This window comes from Scardinius erythrophthalmus (assembly GCF_964197995.2).
Source record: "Scardinius erythrophthalmus genome assembly, chromosome: 1".
Lineage (NCBI taxonomy): Eukaryota > Metazoa > Chordata > Actinopteri > Cypriniformes > Leuciscidae > Scardinius > Scardinius erythrophthalmus.
In genome coordinates this window covers 55,757,898-55,774,477 of record NC_138221.1, presented here as the reverse complement: position 1 = coordinate 55,774,477, position 16,580 = coordinate 55,757,898, and the positions used below count along the sequence as shown (strand labels likewise).

The following is a 16,580-nucleotide window of genomic DNA, read 5'->3' as shown; positions in this document are numbered from 1 at the left end:
AATTATGACCAAAAAGTTCTATTTTGGTCTCATCTGACCACATGACTTTCTCCCATGACTCCTCTGGATCATCCAAATGGTCATTGGCAAACTTAAGACGGGCCTTGACATGTGCTGGTCTAAGCAGGGGAACCTTCCGTGCCATGCATGATTTCAAACCATGACGTCTTAGTGTATTACCAACAGTAACCTTGGAAACGGTGGTCCCAGCTCTTTTCAGGTCATTGACCAGCTCCTCCCGTGTAGTTCTGGGCTGATTTCTCACCTTTCTTAGGATCATTGAGACCCCACGAGGTGAGATCTTGCATGGAGCCCCAGTCCGAGGGAGATTGACAGTCATGTTTAGCTTCTTCCATTTTCTAATGATTGCTCCAACAGTGGACCTTTTTTCACCAAGCTGCTTGGCAATTTCCCCGTAGCCCTTTCCAGCCTTGTGGAGGTGTACAATTTTGTCTCTAGTGTCTTTGGACAGCTCTTTGGTCTTGGCCATGTTAGTAGTTGGATTCTTACTGATTGTATGGGGTGGACAGGTGTCTTTATGCAGCTAATGACCTCAAACAGGTGCATCTAATTTAGGATAATAAATGGAGTGAAGGTGGACATTTTAAAGGCAGACTAACAGGTCTTTGAGGGTCAGAATTCTAGCTGATAGACAGGTGTTCAAATACTTATTTGCAGCTGTATCATACAAATAAATAGTTAAAAAATCATATATTGTGATTTCTGTTTTTTTTTTTTTTTTAGATTATGTCTCTCACAGTGGACATGCACCTACGATGACAATTTCAGACCCCTCCATGATTTCCAAGTGGGAGAACTTGCAAAATAGCAGGGTGTTCAAATACTTATTTTCCTCACTGTACATACATATATAGCTCGCTCTCTCGCTCTCTCTCTCTCTCTCTCTCTCTCTCTCTCTCTCTCTCTCTCTCTCTCTCTCTCTCTCTCTCTCTCTCTCTCTCTCTCTCTCTCTCTCTCTCTCTCTCTCTCTCTCTCTCTCTCTCTCTCTCTCTCTCTCTCTCTCTCTCTCTCTCTCTCTCTCTCTCTCTCTCTCTCTCTCTCTCTCTCTCTCTCTCTCTCTCTCTCTCTCTCTCTCTCTCTCTCTCTCTCTCTCTCTCTCTCTCTCTCTCTCTCTCTCTCTCTCTCTCTCTCTCTCTCTCTCTCTATATATATATATATATATATATATATAAATATATATATGTGTATACACACATACAATTGTTAAGTGGAATTGGACTTAGAATTACAACTGTTATATCTTTCAATTCCCATTCTAAGAGGAATGTTTCACTCACATCATCCACGTCAAGCCATTGTTCAATGTCATCCATCACATCACTCTGATTGACAGGGATCTGACAGCAGAAGAAAAAAACTATGAATTAATTCACTTTAGCATAATAAAGTACAACTATCAGTTCCAAACCACACCCATCTCAAACAAGCTTTATACTACTTTAAAGTATAAAAGAGAAATCGGTATGTTTCAGTCCTGGGAATGGGAAATAAGTTGGTTTGAAATGGGAACACCAAAAATAAAAGGTATGGATAAAAGTATGGATCTGTCAGGATCCAGGCCTGAGGGACAGAATCAACTAAACACCAAAAAGTCCCACCGAACCTTCAGCAAATAAAGATAATGAAGCTCAAAACATGCAGGCGACACAAAAGCAAGACAGCAGACACTCGTCGTTCACCGAATGACAAAAAAACTTTGACATGCTGAAAGAAAAAGAAAAAAAACGAGCCCAGAGCAACAGGTACACAAGCTCAACCAACAGCACGTCACACACTGCACTGACTGTCCGTCTCATCAGCCAATCAGACCCACCATTCCCTTTTCAAGCATCCAATGCAACTGAGGTGAGCTGCCGAGGGAGGTGGAGTCTAGGCTTTCATCCTTAACATAGACAGACAACCGTTTTAAGTGATGGACACATATTGTGGCATCCAAAGAAAAGTGAAAACAACTGACTGCTCTCACACATTAATGAATGCTGCTCTCTCATAATACAAAAGGTGCTATTTGAACACCATTTCAAACATGATATCCCTTCTGTAGGATTTAATAATTCAAAGACACTTACCGCTGCAGTGTCCAGTCGCTCTCTTTGTGTGGCTGCCAGTCCCTCGAGAGCTGCACAGCTTTCTGGACTATCAATAAATCACAATAGTAAATTGCTTTGGACAAAAACCAATACCTCAAATCATGCAAAATGAGCTACAGAAACTTTCTATACAACACACTCTTTATTTAAAGCACCTCCTATTATGCTTTTATGGATTTGACCTTTCATGTAGTGTGTAATGTAGCTGTTTGTGAATGTGAAAGGTCTGCAAAGTTACAAAGATCAAAGTGCATGTCAAATCAAGTTATTGTCCCCCAAAAGAAAGGACCGATTTGGAACCGCCAGTCAGTAATTCCAGTCTTACTTCCTGCATGAACTTACGTAGGTTTGTATGTTATAATCCTACTATAGTATAATAATCCCACTATAATATAGTATAATCACTGTGTATCCAGTGCTGAGGAAGCCTCCAGAGATGAAATTAAAATAATGGCCATTTGGTTTCCGACAACGATAGACCAAATCACAACAGACTGTGCAACAGATCTGACCAATCAGAGCAGAGTAGACCAATCACAACAGACTAGGCAACAGATCTGACCAATCAGAGCAGAGTAGCTCTTAGAGAAGAGGGGTTTAGAGAGAGATTGAATACTTTATCCAATCGTTTCAGACATTGTGAGAAAAGAGGTGATGCTGCAATGTATATTATGAGTTTTTTGACCTTGGATAAATGTAAATCTATTGTAGGAGACCTCCAAAACAAAGTTAGGAACTTTTAAAATAGCATAATATGGGCAATCAGTTTAAACAATCAAGTTCACTTTATTGCCAATAAATTCACTTCCTAAAAACTTCACAAACATTTGCTCACAGCTCTAGTTTGTAAAGCTGTTTTATAAAATGAGACTTAAATTATACATATAAACTGCTTTAATTCGTACCTTTTTTGTAATGAGCTGCTTTTATTTAGTTTTGGCGCATCTGCTTTTGTGCCTGTAGCAAATCATGCAACAAAATGATTCATTATTAACTGAAGATTGAGAATAAAATGTGAACAAAATATAAATATAAGCAAAATTGGCACTTACTCAATCCTGCCATCTGATTGGATAGTGTGGTAACTGTTGATTGGCTGACTAGATTGTGAGCACCATTTGCTGCCTTTGATTGGTTGGGAGTACCCAAGTCAATGAGGTTTGCATAAACTGGATTCTGAAATATAACAATAAATTAAGAAAGGAATCTATCTATAAATGAATCCAGCAATATTTAATATTACATTTATAAATTCTTACAGACTGTGCACTGCTCTGTCGGTTGAGGTGTCTTTCAAATCTGAAAAAAAGAAGTTGGGTAACACTGATGAGACAAGTTATTAAATTGCGAATAGCGAATGAATTTTCATGAGTTCCACAGTAGATCATGCTTAGTTTACAAGGATTTTTAAACAGAATTTTTACATTTTTAAAAAAAGGATTAGTAATATATATACTATAAATCAACTCTATGTTGAGGATTTTAATAATTAATTCTTTTAATTGTTAAAAAAATTCTATTAAATAATTATAATTTCTTTTAATTCTCTGATATGCCTACGTTTTCCATGATCGTGGGAACCCTGTCATTCTAAATATATATATATGACATTTCATAATTACCATAATGGCCAATATTAATTAGGATCATCTTCTAGAAAGGACAATTGGAACATTTCAGGAACATTAATTTGAATTAACTTTCGTTTGTATGTTTTCAGCTCTCAATTTATATATTTTTTTAATATTGTTATGTGCTTTTGTCATTTGAATTATTATTATTATTTTTTTTAAATATTACTATTATTGGAGAATTTCATTTGTCTCATACATGAGTCCAGATGCATGCAATAAATATTAGAGAAACTAGGCCTAAAATATGGGAGGATAAAAATTATGGGTCAAAAGAGGACAAAAATTTTGGGAGACAATGAGAACAGGTCAAAAGAGTATATGAGGAAAAAAACTGGGTAAAAGGTTGTGAGAGGACAAGAGTGGAAAAGTACCCCAAAAAACATATGTGAAGTCATTGTCAAAAAGCGCACGCGCAAGTATGGCCAGCAATAGAAATTAGACATCGATGCAGGTGTTTCTAATCGTGGCGAAGTGACAAGGAGGAGCAAAAAGAAAAAGATAACTGTATGAATGCTAATTGGACACCAAGTGATAAAAAAAGGGTATAAGACTTGAGTGCAGACCATTGTAAGATCAGATGTCCGGATGGCCAGCCGGCTTCTCCTTTATTGTCTGTACAATAAAGTTAATTCTTCTGAGACCTGAAACTTCGACTCTGAAAGATTTTTTGAGACAGAGAATTGGCCACCACACTATTTAGGTTTAATTTATTTTTATAACAGTTTTTATTCATCTCTAGTTAGTATTTCTAGTGCTTCAACTTATTAAACTTATTTCAGTTAGTTTCCGAGTCAACCTTTTTTCCATATAACATTTATTTTATCAGATTTGTTTCAATGAACAAAAAAGCTTTTAATAGTTTTAATGGTTTACACTTCACAATAAGGCTACATTAGTTAACTACATTAGTGAAAATGAACTAAAAATGAACAATACTTCTACAGCATTTATTAATATTACTCTAATTACCAATACAATCTAAGATCAAAAGTTAAACGTGAACATTTGTATTATCTAACATTAACAAAGGCTAATTCATGCTGTAAAAATATACTGTTCACTGTTAGTCAATGCATTAGCTAATGCTAACAAATGAGACCATATTGTAAAGTGTTGCCATTTTAATTAGCATAACATCCCAGGCCAATGCATTTTTTTTGTGTTTTTATCATGCATTGTATTTAATGTCCACTGGGTGGCAGTACACTAGCATATAAACATAGTGCCAGAGGTCAGGTCAAGTGTCGATGTGCGCACACAGTTTTTAATTGGATATAGCATACTATTCATACTATTTCTAACTAAGATAAAGTAGTATGCTATTTGGAATGTGTGTTTATAGTGTGTGAGATTCTGTCAGACATGCAAAGAAAAAACATTTAACTTCATGATGGAATTGTTAACCTAAACAATTGATGTGTATTCAAACTATTTTTAATATAATAAATATAATACCTATATCTATCATCAGTCAGATACTTATTCACCATTTTTTTTAAACCTTGCAGGTCTCCATGCGCATGACATGAAAGTTTACACATGAAATATTCACGGAACATTCTCAAACATCATGCCTCTAACCTGTGATATTGTGCAAACGTGGTGTTAATGTCATCATTGGCAGTGAGTAACTGCTCTATGAGCTTCTCCTCGGTCAGTCGGGGTATGAGCTCCACCATCCGGCCCTGCATGTCCTTGCTCATGGAGTACAGCTGCTACTGACCGCCAGAGAGAGTAGAGAAACAGCAACAGCCCTTGACATTTATACACTGGAGGATGAGTGTGTACATGCAGGAGAAAGTAAGGGTGTGTGTTTGTGTCCGTGTCTGATTCCAACCTGTAGCAGCTCTGTGTCCGTCGGCTCGAGACTTCCAGGCTCCATCTGACTCATCATGTCTGACATCACAGATATATTATTACGCGCCACCACCAGTTCGGCCTTCAATGTCTTCATCTGAAACACAAACACACTTGAAACCAGCAGTATTCAATGTTATAGTAATACAAACAACAATTTTACAGCATTCACATACTTATCTTGGTTGACGTTCATTTCTACAGATTTTTAACATTTCAAGTTGGCTAAATTAACATTAGTTAAAACAAACAAGAATTACAATGAGCAATAGTATATTTATTTATAAATGAACATGAACCCATTTTGATAAATGCTAAAAAGTTACTTCATGATATATAATACATTACAGTTTTTCTCAAATGATAAAACACAAAAGCCAATCCTCTAAACCAAATGACCAGTTGTCTAAACACATTTACTAAATCTAGCCATCATTTTCCAATATCATAAACACATTTCACATGAAGACACAATTCACAAAACACAATCCTCCGTTCTCATAAATCTTAACACATTTTGCCTTGCTAAAACACAAGTTGCAAAAGAACTCTGCTCATATTCTCAAATGAAAGCTCATGTGATGCAAAATGCTTGCCACAGTCAGCAATATTTGAACACAATGAACACACCTGGCGTCATTCATTACACACAACGACTCAAAATTGAAGACACTTGTTGCTAATGCTGTGACCACATGTATAAAAGCAAGTTCAGAGTGCACAGTTTGCTGAAGATTCCAAACAAACACAATGGATGAAGGCAGAGTCAGGGGAAGAGGAATTCGAGTCAGAGGAGGGAGAAGAGCTGGCCATGGAAGAAGAGGAGCAGGCCAACGAGGAAGAGGAGGAGGCCAACAAGGGAGAGGAGAAGGTCCAGGAGGGAGAGCAAGACAACCTCGCACCATCATTACGGACGAGATGCGAGCAACAGTCATTGTCCATGGCATGACAATGGCTGAAGCAGGACTAAGAGTCCGTCCAAACCTGAGTAGGTTCACCGTGGCCACCATTATCAGGGCATTCAGACAACACAACAGGTATTGTACTCTATTGCTTTCTTTGTCACAATACAATTTTACAAGCCTGTGAAAGTAGTCCATTGGTTTCAAATCAGTTGTTACTGTATTGTAAAACATGTCAATTGACAACACATGTTTCTTTCTTTAGAGTTGAAAGAATGCCACATAGAGGTGGGAGGGTTGCCATATTTACAGCGGCACAAGAAACCCTCATTGTGGATATGGTTCGTGAGAATAACCTCATCAGACTCCGGGAGATCAGAGACAAAGTCATTGCTGATAATGTCAACTTTGAGAGCATTGATGATGTCAGCTTGGCCACAATAGACCGAGTTCTCCGGCGCCAAAAGATGCGGATGAAACAGGTCTATAGGGTTCCCTTTGAGCGCAACTCTGCGCGACACAAAGACCTACGTTAAAGGGTTACTTCAGGATTTAGCATTACGCTTTGTATTAGTAGAAAACCTGTAGTATTTTCGAATTACCATGCTTTCCACCCTCATATCCCCCTGAGACAAGAGATTTATGTATTTTTTGTCTGGAAAAAATCCTCCGATGACGCAAAAATCGTCATTTTGCGTCATTGGAGGATTTTCTGGCCAGAGGCTAAAGACTACAGCCAGTAGGAGGCGTTGTTCCGCATGTATTCAGCCCGCCCATAGAGGGTGGGATCTCACTCACAGAATGTACAGTGTCAGACGTCTTTCTTTGGAAGCTAAGCTTGCAGACTCTTGTTCTGTGGAGAAAGCTGAATAGTAGGAGAAAGCTGAGTAAGTAGGGGTTACCATCCTCCTTTTCCCGGACTTGTCCGGCGGGCGAGATCGTTCAAAATGTCCGGGATTCGGCTTTTGCGTTCTGCGGTCGCCATTCATTGTTTACATGCACACCTTTCAATCTAACTGAATTCATTCCGATTGGTGAATTTGAATGTAGTGTTTACATGAACGCTAAACAAGTGATCGGTTGATTTGCGTTATTACCATTGCTAAGAAAAATTCCCGCTCCTCCGTGAGAGATGCGAGACCCGGCGCGTCTCAGTGATCACGCCACCGGCCTTGCGCTGTTCTCCCGCGGCCGTCAGCCTCGTCCTGCTCGCCACAGTAAACATGATGAATGGCGACTGTAGAACGCAAAAGCCGAATCCCGGACATTTTGGACGATCTCTAAATCCCTCGCAAACTCATCACGTAGGCTAGCTTTGTTGTTTTCATCTGCGCACTCTTACCGGTAGGCGTGGCCTCCTAAGGCAGCGAAGCAAGTGCATTCTGGGAGTTGTTGTCTTTCATCCACATAAGCCAAAAATACATTTTCTGGCTTTTCTCAGTCTAGAAAGCTCCAAATTAAAAAAATTCTTCACATTTCTTCTACTTAAATGACCTATTTTAAATACACATTCATCTTCCCAGAGGTGAAGTATCCCTTTAAGAGTATGTGCAAGTAAGTATACATCCATGTTCACATATTACTCTTTGTGCGGCCATGGGTTCGGAGGGGCTTGTCCACCGGCATGCTGTCCTTGGGTCTTACAACACCCAACGTCTCCTCACATTCCTAGAGGAGCTAAAAGACATCCTCCTGGACCGCCAACAACACCATCCTGGGCCCGCACATCACATTTATGTGATCATTTGGGACAATGTACGCTTCCACAGAACAAACCAAATCAGAGAGTGGTTCACCACCAACAGTAACCACTTTTTAAACGTCTGTCTGCCACCCTACTCCCCTTTCCTGAACCCTATAGAGGAGTTCTTCTCATCGTGGAGATGGAAGGTTTATGACAGACAACCATACACTAGAGAGAACCTCCTAAGGGCAATGGAGCTGGCCTGTGTTGACATCCCAGTGGAGGGATGGATTCGCCTGGCAAGAGACAATATAGCCTGCGATGTGGATGAGGTGATGTGGCCCGATGCAGCTCAGCGACATGATGCCGCACAGTGATTGTGGTGTGTGTGTGGTGTGAATAAAGTAAATAAAAAAACTTCACACCCTGATCATGTTTTCAAGAGTACTGTTGTGTGCAATAGATTCTGTTTTTGCATTGAGTTGTGTTACAGTAGTGTACATGCAGAATTTACTATAGATTTATACTCTTCATATGAAACTCACAAATCTAAATGCCTAATCCTCTGCAGAGATCTAAGAAGATCCATTACTGTAACGTTTCTAAAAATATGCATTGGCAGTTATGAAACAAAGAACCTTCTCACAAATTGAGCATTGTGTTTTCAATTGTTTTGCTGTAGTCTGTAGTGTGTAATGATGTGTATAGTGTTTACATTTTTGAAAGCTTCGAGCTGCTCTTTTGGTGTAAAAGTTTGAGTTTTGAAGTGAGAAGGTGTGGTTGTGTTTATGTAGCTTTAGAAAAGGGTGTTGTGTTTAGACATTGGGGAACATGGAGGAAACGTTTGTGAAATGTGTTTTAGCATTTGAGAAAAACTGTAATTAATGGCAACAAAATAATCTTAATTTAATATTTAACCACCATAATTATTGGTCAGTCACAGAATTCATAATCATAAGAGTGCATAACAGATGAAATATATATATATATATATATATATAAATAAATTTCAAATAAATTTAATAAATAAATAAATTTGAGCATGACTGTGTATCACAATGTTGCCAAAGCATTAACATGTATATATATCAACATGTTGTGTAGCATAGTAAATAAATAAATACAATCCATCTAAATAACCTGGTTGGAGGTTATTTTTGCATTGACCATCACACCATGTAATATGCAAATTACTATGTATATATAAATTATTAAATAATATTAACATTAAACAAAGTATTTATTTAAACCTAATCTGAGGTTACTTTTGTAGTCTGTTTAGTCAGTTCAGTCAATCCATAACAATTTGTTCATTTCTAAAATCAGGGTTTCTGCAGGTTTTACGAAGGTAAATTTAAAACTTTTTCAAGAGCAAGTAAAGAAAATGTAAGAAATATATTGAAGTCAATTCAATATAAAGAGAAAAATAATGAGTTGTGTTAGCAAAACTTAAGAGTTTGAAAATACAACTTCCAACATCAATTACTTTATGATTGTTTTACAAAATATTATACTCACAACCACTAGAATATGCACATAACTTTTACCGTACCTTCTGATCACACACTGCACAAAAGTGATGTTCTTCCTCAGTACAATTGTCAAAAGACTCTTAAATCAAGATGCATTTAATAAATTGAGTTTATGTTTAAAACAAGAACAAATATCTGACAATGGGCTCAGAATAATCCACTTAATTCAAGGGGAAGTTATCATAACTCATTGACTGATATTTGCATAAACTCACTCCATTTTGTTCAACTTTTCAAGACTTAATTTTACATTTGCTCCCAAGTAAATGTATCAAAGATGTTTATATATTTGTATTGGAAAACAGGACAAAAATGCTGAGGAAGATATACAGTTTTTTCAGATTTTTCTCATGACTTAAAGGGATAGTTCACCCAAAAATGAAAATTCTGTCATCATTTACTCACCCTCAAGTTGTTTCAAACCTGTATGAATTTCTTTTTTCTGCTGAACACAAAAGAAGATATTTTGAAAAATGTCTGTAACCAACAGTTGATGGACCCCATTGACTTCCATAGTATTTTTTTTCCTACTATGGAAGACAGCAGAGGTGGACAGTAACAAAGTACATTTACTTGAGTACTGTACTTAAGTACACTTTTTGAGTATCTGTACTTTACTTGAGTATACATTTTTCTGGAAACTTTTTACTTTTACTTCACTGCATTTGAAAGACAAATATCGTACTTTTTACTCCACTACAATTCTGTCAAGGTCCTTAGAAAGTAGTAACGTCAGTCAGGGGATGATTTTGGTTGCAGGGGTTGGATTTTGGTTGGAAATGAAAGTCGGGTTGATGTCAGAACCTGACTGATGTTGGTTTCTGACATCAACCAGATTTTCAATTTCAACCACAATACAACGTCGGTCCAACGTTGGAGATTATTAATGTCAATCTGACGTTGGATTCTGACATCAATCTGATTTTCATTTTCAACGTTGGGTTTGGTCTTCTAAATGCGAATTTTGTCATTGTTTTGGAGCACACTAGCTTATAGATAACAGTAAGGCTAACATATTCATACTAAAAGCCAAAAAACTTTATAGGCCACTATTTGAGGGAACAGCCATTTGGGTGTCTGAAACCATTGTGGACGTTATTGAGTGCACTTATTCAATCTCACATTTAATCCCACTACTGGAAGTGTGTTCTAGAAATAAATGTGATATTGATATGAGGGTAGGTATGCAGTATAGATTCAGAGGCATGAGGTACAGTAAGTATTACATACAACAATGCAACGACAATGCAACAATAATAAAACAATGCATTGACATTTACTTTTCACTTTTGATACTTGAGTAAGTTACTTTTAAAAACTAGTACTTCAGTACTTTTACTTAAGTAAAAATCGGTCTTTACAACTTTTACTTGTAACAGAGTAATATTTGACCAGTAGTATCTGTACTTTCACTCAAGTAAGGAAGTTGTGTACTTTGTCCACCTCTGGAAGTCAGTGGGGTCCATCAACTGTTTGGTTACCGAAATATTTTCCTTTGTGTTCAGCAGAAGAAAGAACTTAATACAGGTTTGAAACAACTTGAGTGTGAGTAAATGATGAACATTTTCATTTTGAATAGAACTATTCCTTTAAGCGTGACATGCTAGATAGCTTTGCTATGTGTGTGTGTTACCTGTTGAGGTGACAGCGTGACGGGCGTCTCTGTATTCTGTGGCTGTGAGGATTTGACGAAGTGACTTTCTGTACGCGCTGTTACCGAAGGCACGGACTCAACAGTCTGTTGGCATCAAGCATTAATTAATAAATCAGAAAATAAGCAAAAGCAGTGCATGCTAACACTCTAGAGAGGATCTACTGTGTGCAGCTTTTTTTTAAACAGTTGTGCATTACAAATTGTTATTTATGTATTTATAATTGTTTATAGAAAGCTGCTTTAACAAGTATTTGAAATGCAGCAGTTATACCCTGTTGGGAGTGTGAATAGGGGAATACCCATTCAGTTCAGTCATGGGAAACTCCAGGCCTTTTCTCCTGAGATCCTCATACACGGTTACAACACCCGTCAAATCTGGAGAGCTGCGGAAGGCATCGGACCACGCCTAGTAAGAGAGAAAAGACACACACACACACACTGTCTGAATACTTCACACTGCAGCACACAGGCACAGAGCCACATACTGAGCCAAACCTTTCAATGCCAGTGGAAGAGTTTTCTTTGAAAGAAATGAATACTTTTATTCAGTAAGGATGCGTTAAATTGATCAAAAGTGACCGTAAAGACATTTGTAATGTTACAAAATAATAATGTTGCAAATAAATGCTGTTCTGTCATGAAAACTCTCAGAGTGTTTGGCATGGTAATGGATATGTTTGGTTTTTGGAATTAATGCTGCTGCTGTTGGTAATTGCTTCTGTTGCAGAACAAGTACGGGACTTGCTACTATCAATACATACACAGACACTTAGCTGTGAGCAAGTAATGTACGATTTTGGGCTGACCCAGACGAAAGATGACTAATCGTGGCAATTTCTGAGGTCGTGGCTCCTAAACGGTGGTTCTACGTTGTCGTTGTTATGACCTTGCGACAAAAGACAGCCTGCGATAATTTTCTGATGGTGTCGATTCATCTCGTTCTATTTGTTTTCCACTAGCGCATGCTGATGACGAATGCATCAACAAATACTTGACAAATGCATTCACAACCTTGCAACTATGCTATTGAACTTTACTACATAAAGTAATGCATCCTTTCCTTTCAACTTTTGGCCCGCAACAATAGTTTAATAACAAAAAATTAAAAATTTAAAATCAGTTGCCATAAAAACAAAAAACAAACACTATTTCAGTCAAAAATTATTTCAGTCCTCCAGATGGTCTCTTGTACACTTTCCTTATGTAGGCTTCTAGGTCGCTACAGCACCTTTATTTGACACTGACACATTCGTACCAGCTTTGCAGGTCATGCATTCTGCTTCACACGGATCCCGACCGAGACGAAAACACTGGAATTTTCTCTGTAAATCATCTGTGAATTTACATTTGGGCTTTTTTTACACTGTTCAGGAGCCACTGTTGACAAGCAAGCTCTTGGCTGTTGCTGTGGTGCTGAGGGTAATGACTGACATGCAGTTTGACCAATGTTTGCATTACGTACATGACCGACCGACCAATGGTGGCGCGCGAGAAGACAGGACCTAAAGCAACGCTAAAACGCACACAATGAATGGCGACTGTAGAAAGCAAAAGCCGAATCCCGAAACATTTTGGGCTATCTAGAAATCCCAGCCGGAATCATTTTTTTTGGTCCAAAAAGAGGACATGTCCGGGAAAAAGAGGATGTATGGTCAACCTATCTATACTAACTTGCGTCATAGCCTATGATTCAATAGGTATCATTATCGTACAGTCTACATACATGTCGTTAATTAGATCCATGTTGTACAGTGTGATTTCTAATGATCTTGTAGGATTGCCAAAATCGTAGCAGACATAAGACATGCTGCTGCTGCTGTACAATATAACATGTATGAATTAACCGTGGCAGAGCTATACAGGTGGAGCTGGGGAAGGTGGAGGGTTTCTGAAGGCGCACTGCAACTGCTACAGCAAATGCTAACAAAGTAATTTGAAGGTTGAGCAGCGAGCTCATTGGCTACTGATACAGCAAGAACCAATCAGCTGTGCCCTATGGACAATGATGTGATTGCAAGCAGATTGAGTTAAAGTCAGCCTGCGCCATTTTCATGACAGAGCTTTGTATTTGTTTTGTTTTTTTACCTTCTATTGATAAAATAATTTGTGAGCAGCAAATTAGCATATTAGAATGGTTTCTGAAGGATCATGTGACACTATTTACTCTGAGCACTAGCTGAGTTGACAAAGGGTTTATTTGCACCTGTATCATGCTCAAGACTCTGTCCTGAAGAGTCACTGGTGCGTTGTTTTTAGGCAGGATCGTTTGGACCAAAACGTTCTCCACAAAGTCTCTGGTGGACACGTAGATGTGGAACTTGTGCCCGCAGTTCTTCACACAGGCCTCCAAAACCTGCAGCAAAACCAAAGCGGACACTGAAGAATGCACAATTCAAAACGTAATGTGAATTATTAATGTCTAAACATGAGGAAGAGCCTTTGATGGTATTGACAATATGTTTGACACTTACACTTAAAGCCAGCATGACCTCTTTGAAATTCCTGTTACCCAGAATTCTCTTCTTTATTGCCCTGACTGCATCTTTAGGTCTGCAAACAGAGCAGCATAACAAAAATGATGTTAAACAATGTATGTTATACAATCTAGAAACTCAAAGTTGAATGAACTATTCAGATTTGGACACTATTATTATGTTATGCAAATAATGGCAGCTTAAGCAAAAGGAGAGGTTTTAAATGTTAAAACAATTGCTATACAGCTCAAAATAAAGACACAAGGTATTTGTGGCTGTGAAACATTAGCTTGTTATTGTGACTTGTTGATATATCCACTGATTTATAATGGATCAGAGTACAGTATGCTGCTAGTTCAATCAAAATGAAACACTTTAATGAAATATTTTAATTTTATTCTTTAATTAAATGAAATATTTTATTTGTTTACCTGCATGTCATGTGAGCATTAACCGACATTACAGAACCGTGAATATGTGCATGTGTTGTTCAATTTTTGAAATGTCAACCTGAAAATCTCGGACAATTGTGGGAATCCTTGGTCTAATACAACATTCAGATGTTTTAAGTGTAGTTTAGGTGTCCAAATACATTTGGGAAAGACTTTTAAGAAAAAAATCCATTGTCATGACTACATAAACAGAAATCTGTCGTCTCTGACAACATACACACCCTTCATCTGTTTCATTGACAATGTCACAGATCTCCATGTTGAGGCCCCAGTCCTCTGACGGGAGAGAAGAACTGGTGGCATGTTCTGAGAAAGAGACCAAGAAACAGTCAAACAATCATAAAGGGTTCACCCTAAAACAACTGGATACAACATGCTGTAGTTTAAAATAATAGCTATTACATGCATACTTTGATCTCATACTTATCGTTCCTTTTTTTTATAGCATAACTGAACAAAATGCAGATGAACCCAAAGCAATTATGTAGATGTTTGCAAGCTAACTAGTACCGTTCTTTATCAACAGAATCCACAGCACAAAATAAACTTTAGGATAAAATCACTGAACTGTCTGTCTGCTGAACGCCCTGCTATTAAACCAGGACATTACTGTTATCTTACTCATCAGCCGAGCGCTTTATGATTCACAGCAACACTATCAAAGTTACAAGCACTGAACTTGTGTTGACATAATAGCTGCTTATTGTCACGAAGAGCCCAGACTAACTTTACAAAGAGGTCTCATATTTACACTCCACTCATTCTGGATTAGTGAAATCCCATCCATATGCTGAACTGGAAATTTTAACTAGCTAACTAGTTAGTTTAGTAACGAACAAGCTAGTTTAACATGACTTGCTGCATTGTTTACAATGCTTAAGGTTCCACACCTGGGCACCTAGGCAGGGAAAACAGGCTTTTCAACAGTTTGAAAGGGCAAGTTCCATTACATAAGCTAGGTGACTATCCGTCTTTAAAGTCACCTTCTGGAATATTGCAGTATTTATTATAAATGATTTATCCATGCATATGGTTTATCATATTTAAAATCATGAGCCCTCATAATCTTTAATAAAAATAACTGCATCCCTCTTGTAGCTATCAAGTCCTACATTTTTTTTTGTTTGAGAAGACACAATAGGGAAGAAAAGATTATTGCAACATCCATTACATGGCATGCTGACTTACTAAACGCTAAAGGAGATGATGATGTGGATTACAATTCTTTTCAAATGTTCCACAGAAATTTTTTTAGACAGTCTGACAATTCGAAGGATAAATCTGGGATGAGCAGAACATTGCAAAGATAAGTTTGCTGCTAATACATAATTATGGCGTTTGGCTGGAACATACAGTTCCTCCCCAACTAATTGTTCTGTGCTCAAATGAGACTAGTCTAGCTGCAACGACACAATCAAGTGCACAGCAGAACAAGAGGCCACCTCTTAAAATGAATGAAAAGTAGACCTATTATTGTATTTCTTACGAAAACAGCATTAACATCGGGACTAGGTTACATAACCGTTTTAATTTTCATATGTAAATAGTTATTTTCTAAACAAGAGCTACAAAGAAATGGGTCAAAACGTTATTAGGATGCACTGAGACGTGCGAGCAACATCAAACAAGCCTCCTCGTCCATATTGGCAGATGGCGTTTGATTGACACGCGGCTCCGCCAATCACGAACGCGTTGATGGGGCGCCTCCGATTCTGGTTCGCACGAACGAGGTGTCAATCTTAGTTTAATCGTATCATTTGCTGTCATCCGTAATTAAGCGATGTATACGTGTTCCGTTCATGTGTGTCTTGCAAGAAAACCAGAAGCGAATATACAGATATATGTGATGTAGGCTAAACATCAAGCAGTCGTATTCCATACATCAAATTAAAGTACACTTGCTGATCTGTGCTAAACTGACGCCCGCTTAAACATACTGCCAGTTATTTGCGACCTCATCCAGCGTGTTACTCACCTATAAGTTGACCCACGGGTGAAGAAAAAGGGTTTCCTATGAAAAACTCCATCCTCCGAGTGTCTCTGCTGCTCAGTGTTTCGGCTTCGGGCTGACCAGCTGGAGAGCTAAACAAACTTAACCGATTACATCATCTCTTAAAGTGACAGTAGCACTATGAGAATACGGGGCTCTCCCAGGTGTTTACTGTATTCTGCGTACTGTTTTCATTTGTATGCGAAACAGAATGCGTTATGCAACAATAAACGTTTTAAACCGTCTTAAACAGATTACAGCAAGCATGCATGTTTAGTCCAAGTAGGCAC

General features: G+C 38.0%; 1 protein-coding gene across 2 annotated transcripts in view; it reads right to left on the bottom strand.

Moving 5' to 3' along the window:
* The window catches only part of tom1 (target of myb1 membrane trafficking protein), a 19,675-nt gene extending 3,095 nt beyond the window's left edge, over nt 1-16,580 (bottom strand). Inside the window, exons 1-14 of one of the 2 annotated variants that reach the window (XM_081359213.1) lie at nt 16,276-16,419; nt 14,522-14,606; nt 13,846-13,924; nt 13,578-13,727; nt 11,646-11,780; nt 11,354-11,458; nt 5,583-5,699; nt 5,327-5,460; nt 3,371-3,410; nt 3,164-3,287; nt 3,017-3,068; nt 2,091-2,157; nt 1,835-1,903; nt 1,299-1,358 (exon numbers count right to left, since the gene is read on the bottom strand). In XM_081359213.1, coding sequence (XP_081215339.1) covers nt 1,299-1,358; nt 1,835-1,903; nt 2,091-2,157; nt 3,017-3,068; nt 3,164-3,287; nt 3,371-3,410; nt 5,327-5,460; nt 5,583-5,699; nt 11,354-11,458; nt 11,646-11,780; nt 13,578-13,727; nt 13,846-13,924; nt 14,522-14,606; nt 16,276-16,327 — 1,269 coding nt within the window. In that variant the 5' untranslated portion in view covers nt 16,328-16,419. Of the gene's footprint in view, nt 1-1,298; nt 1,359-1,834; nt 1,904-2,090; nt 2,158-3,016; nt 3,069-3,163; nt 3,288-3,370; nt 3,411-5,326; nt 5,461-5,582; nt 5,700-11,353; nt 11,459-11,645; nt 11,781-13,577; nt 13,728-13,845; nt 13,925-14,521; nt 14,607-16,275 lie in introns of both variants that reach the window. The other variant, XM_081359214.1, reaches the window with a different exon arrangement.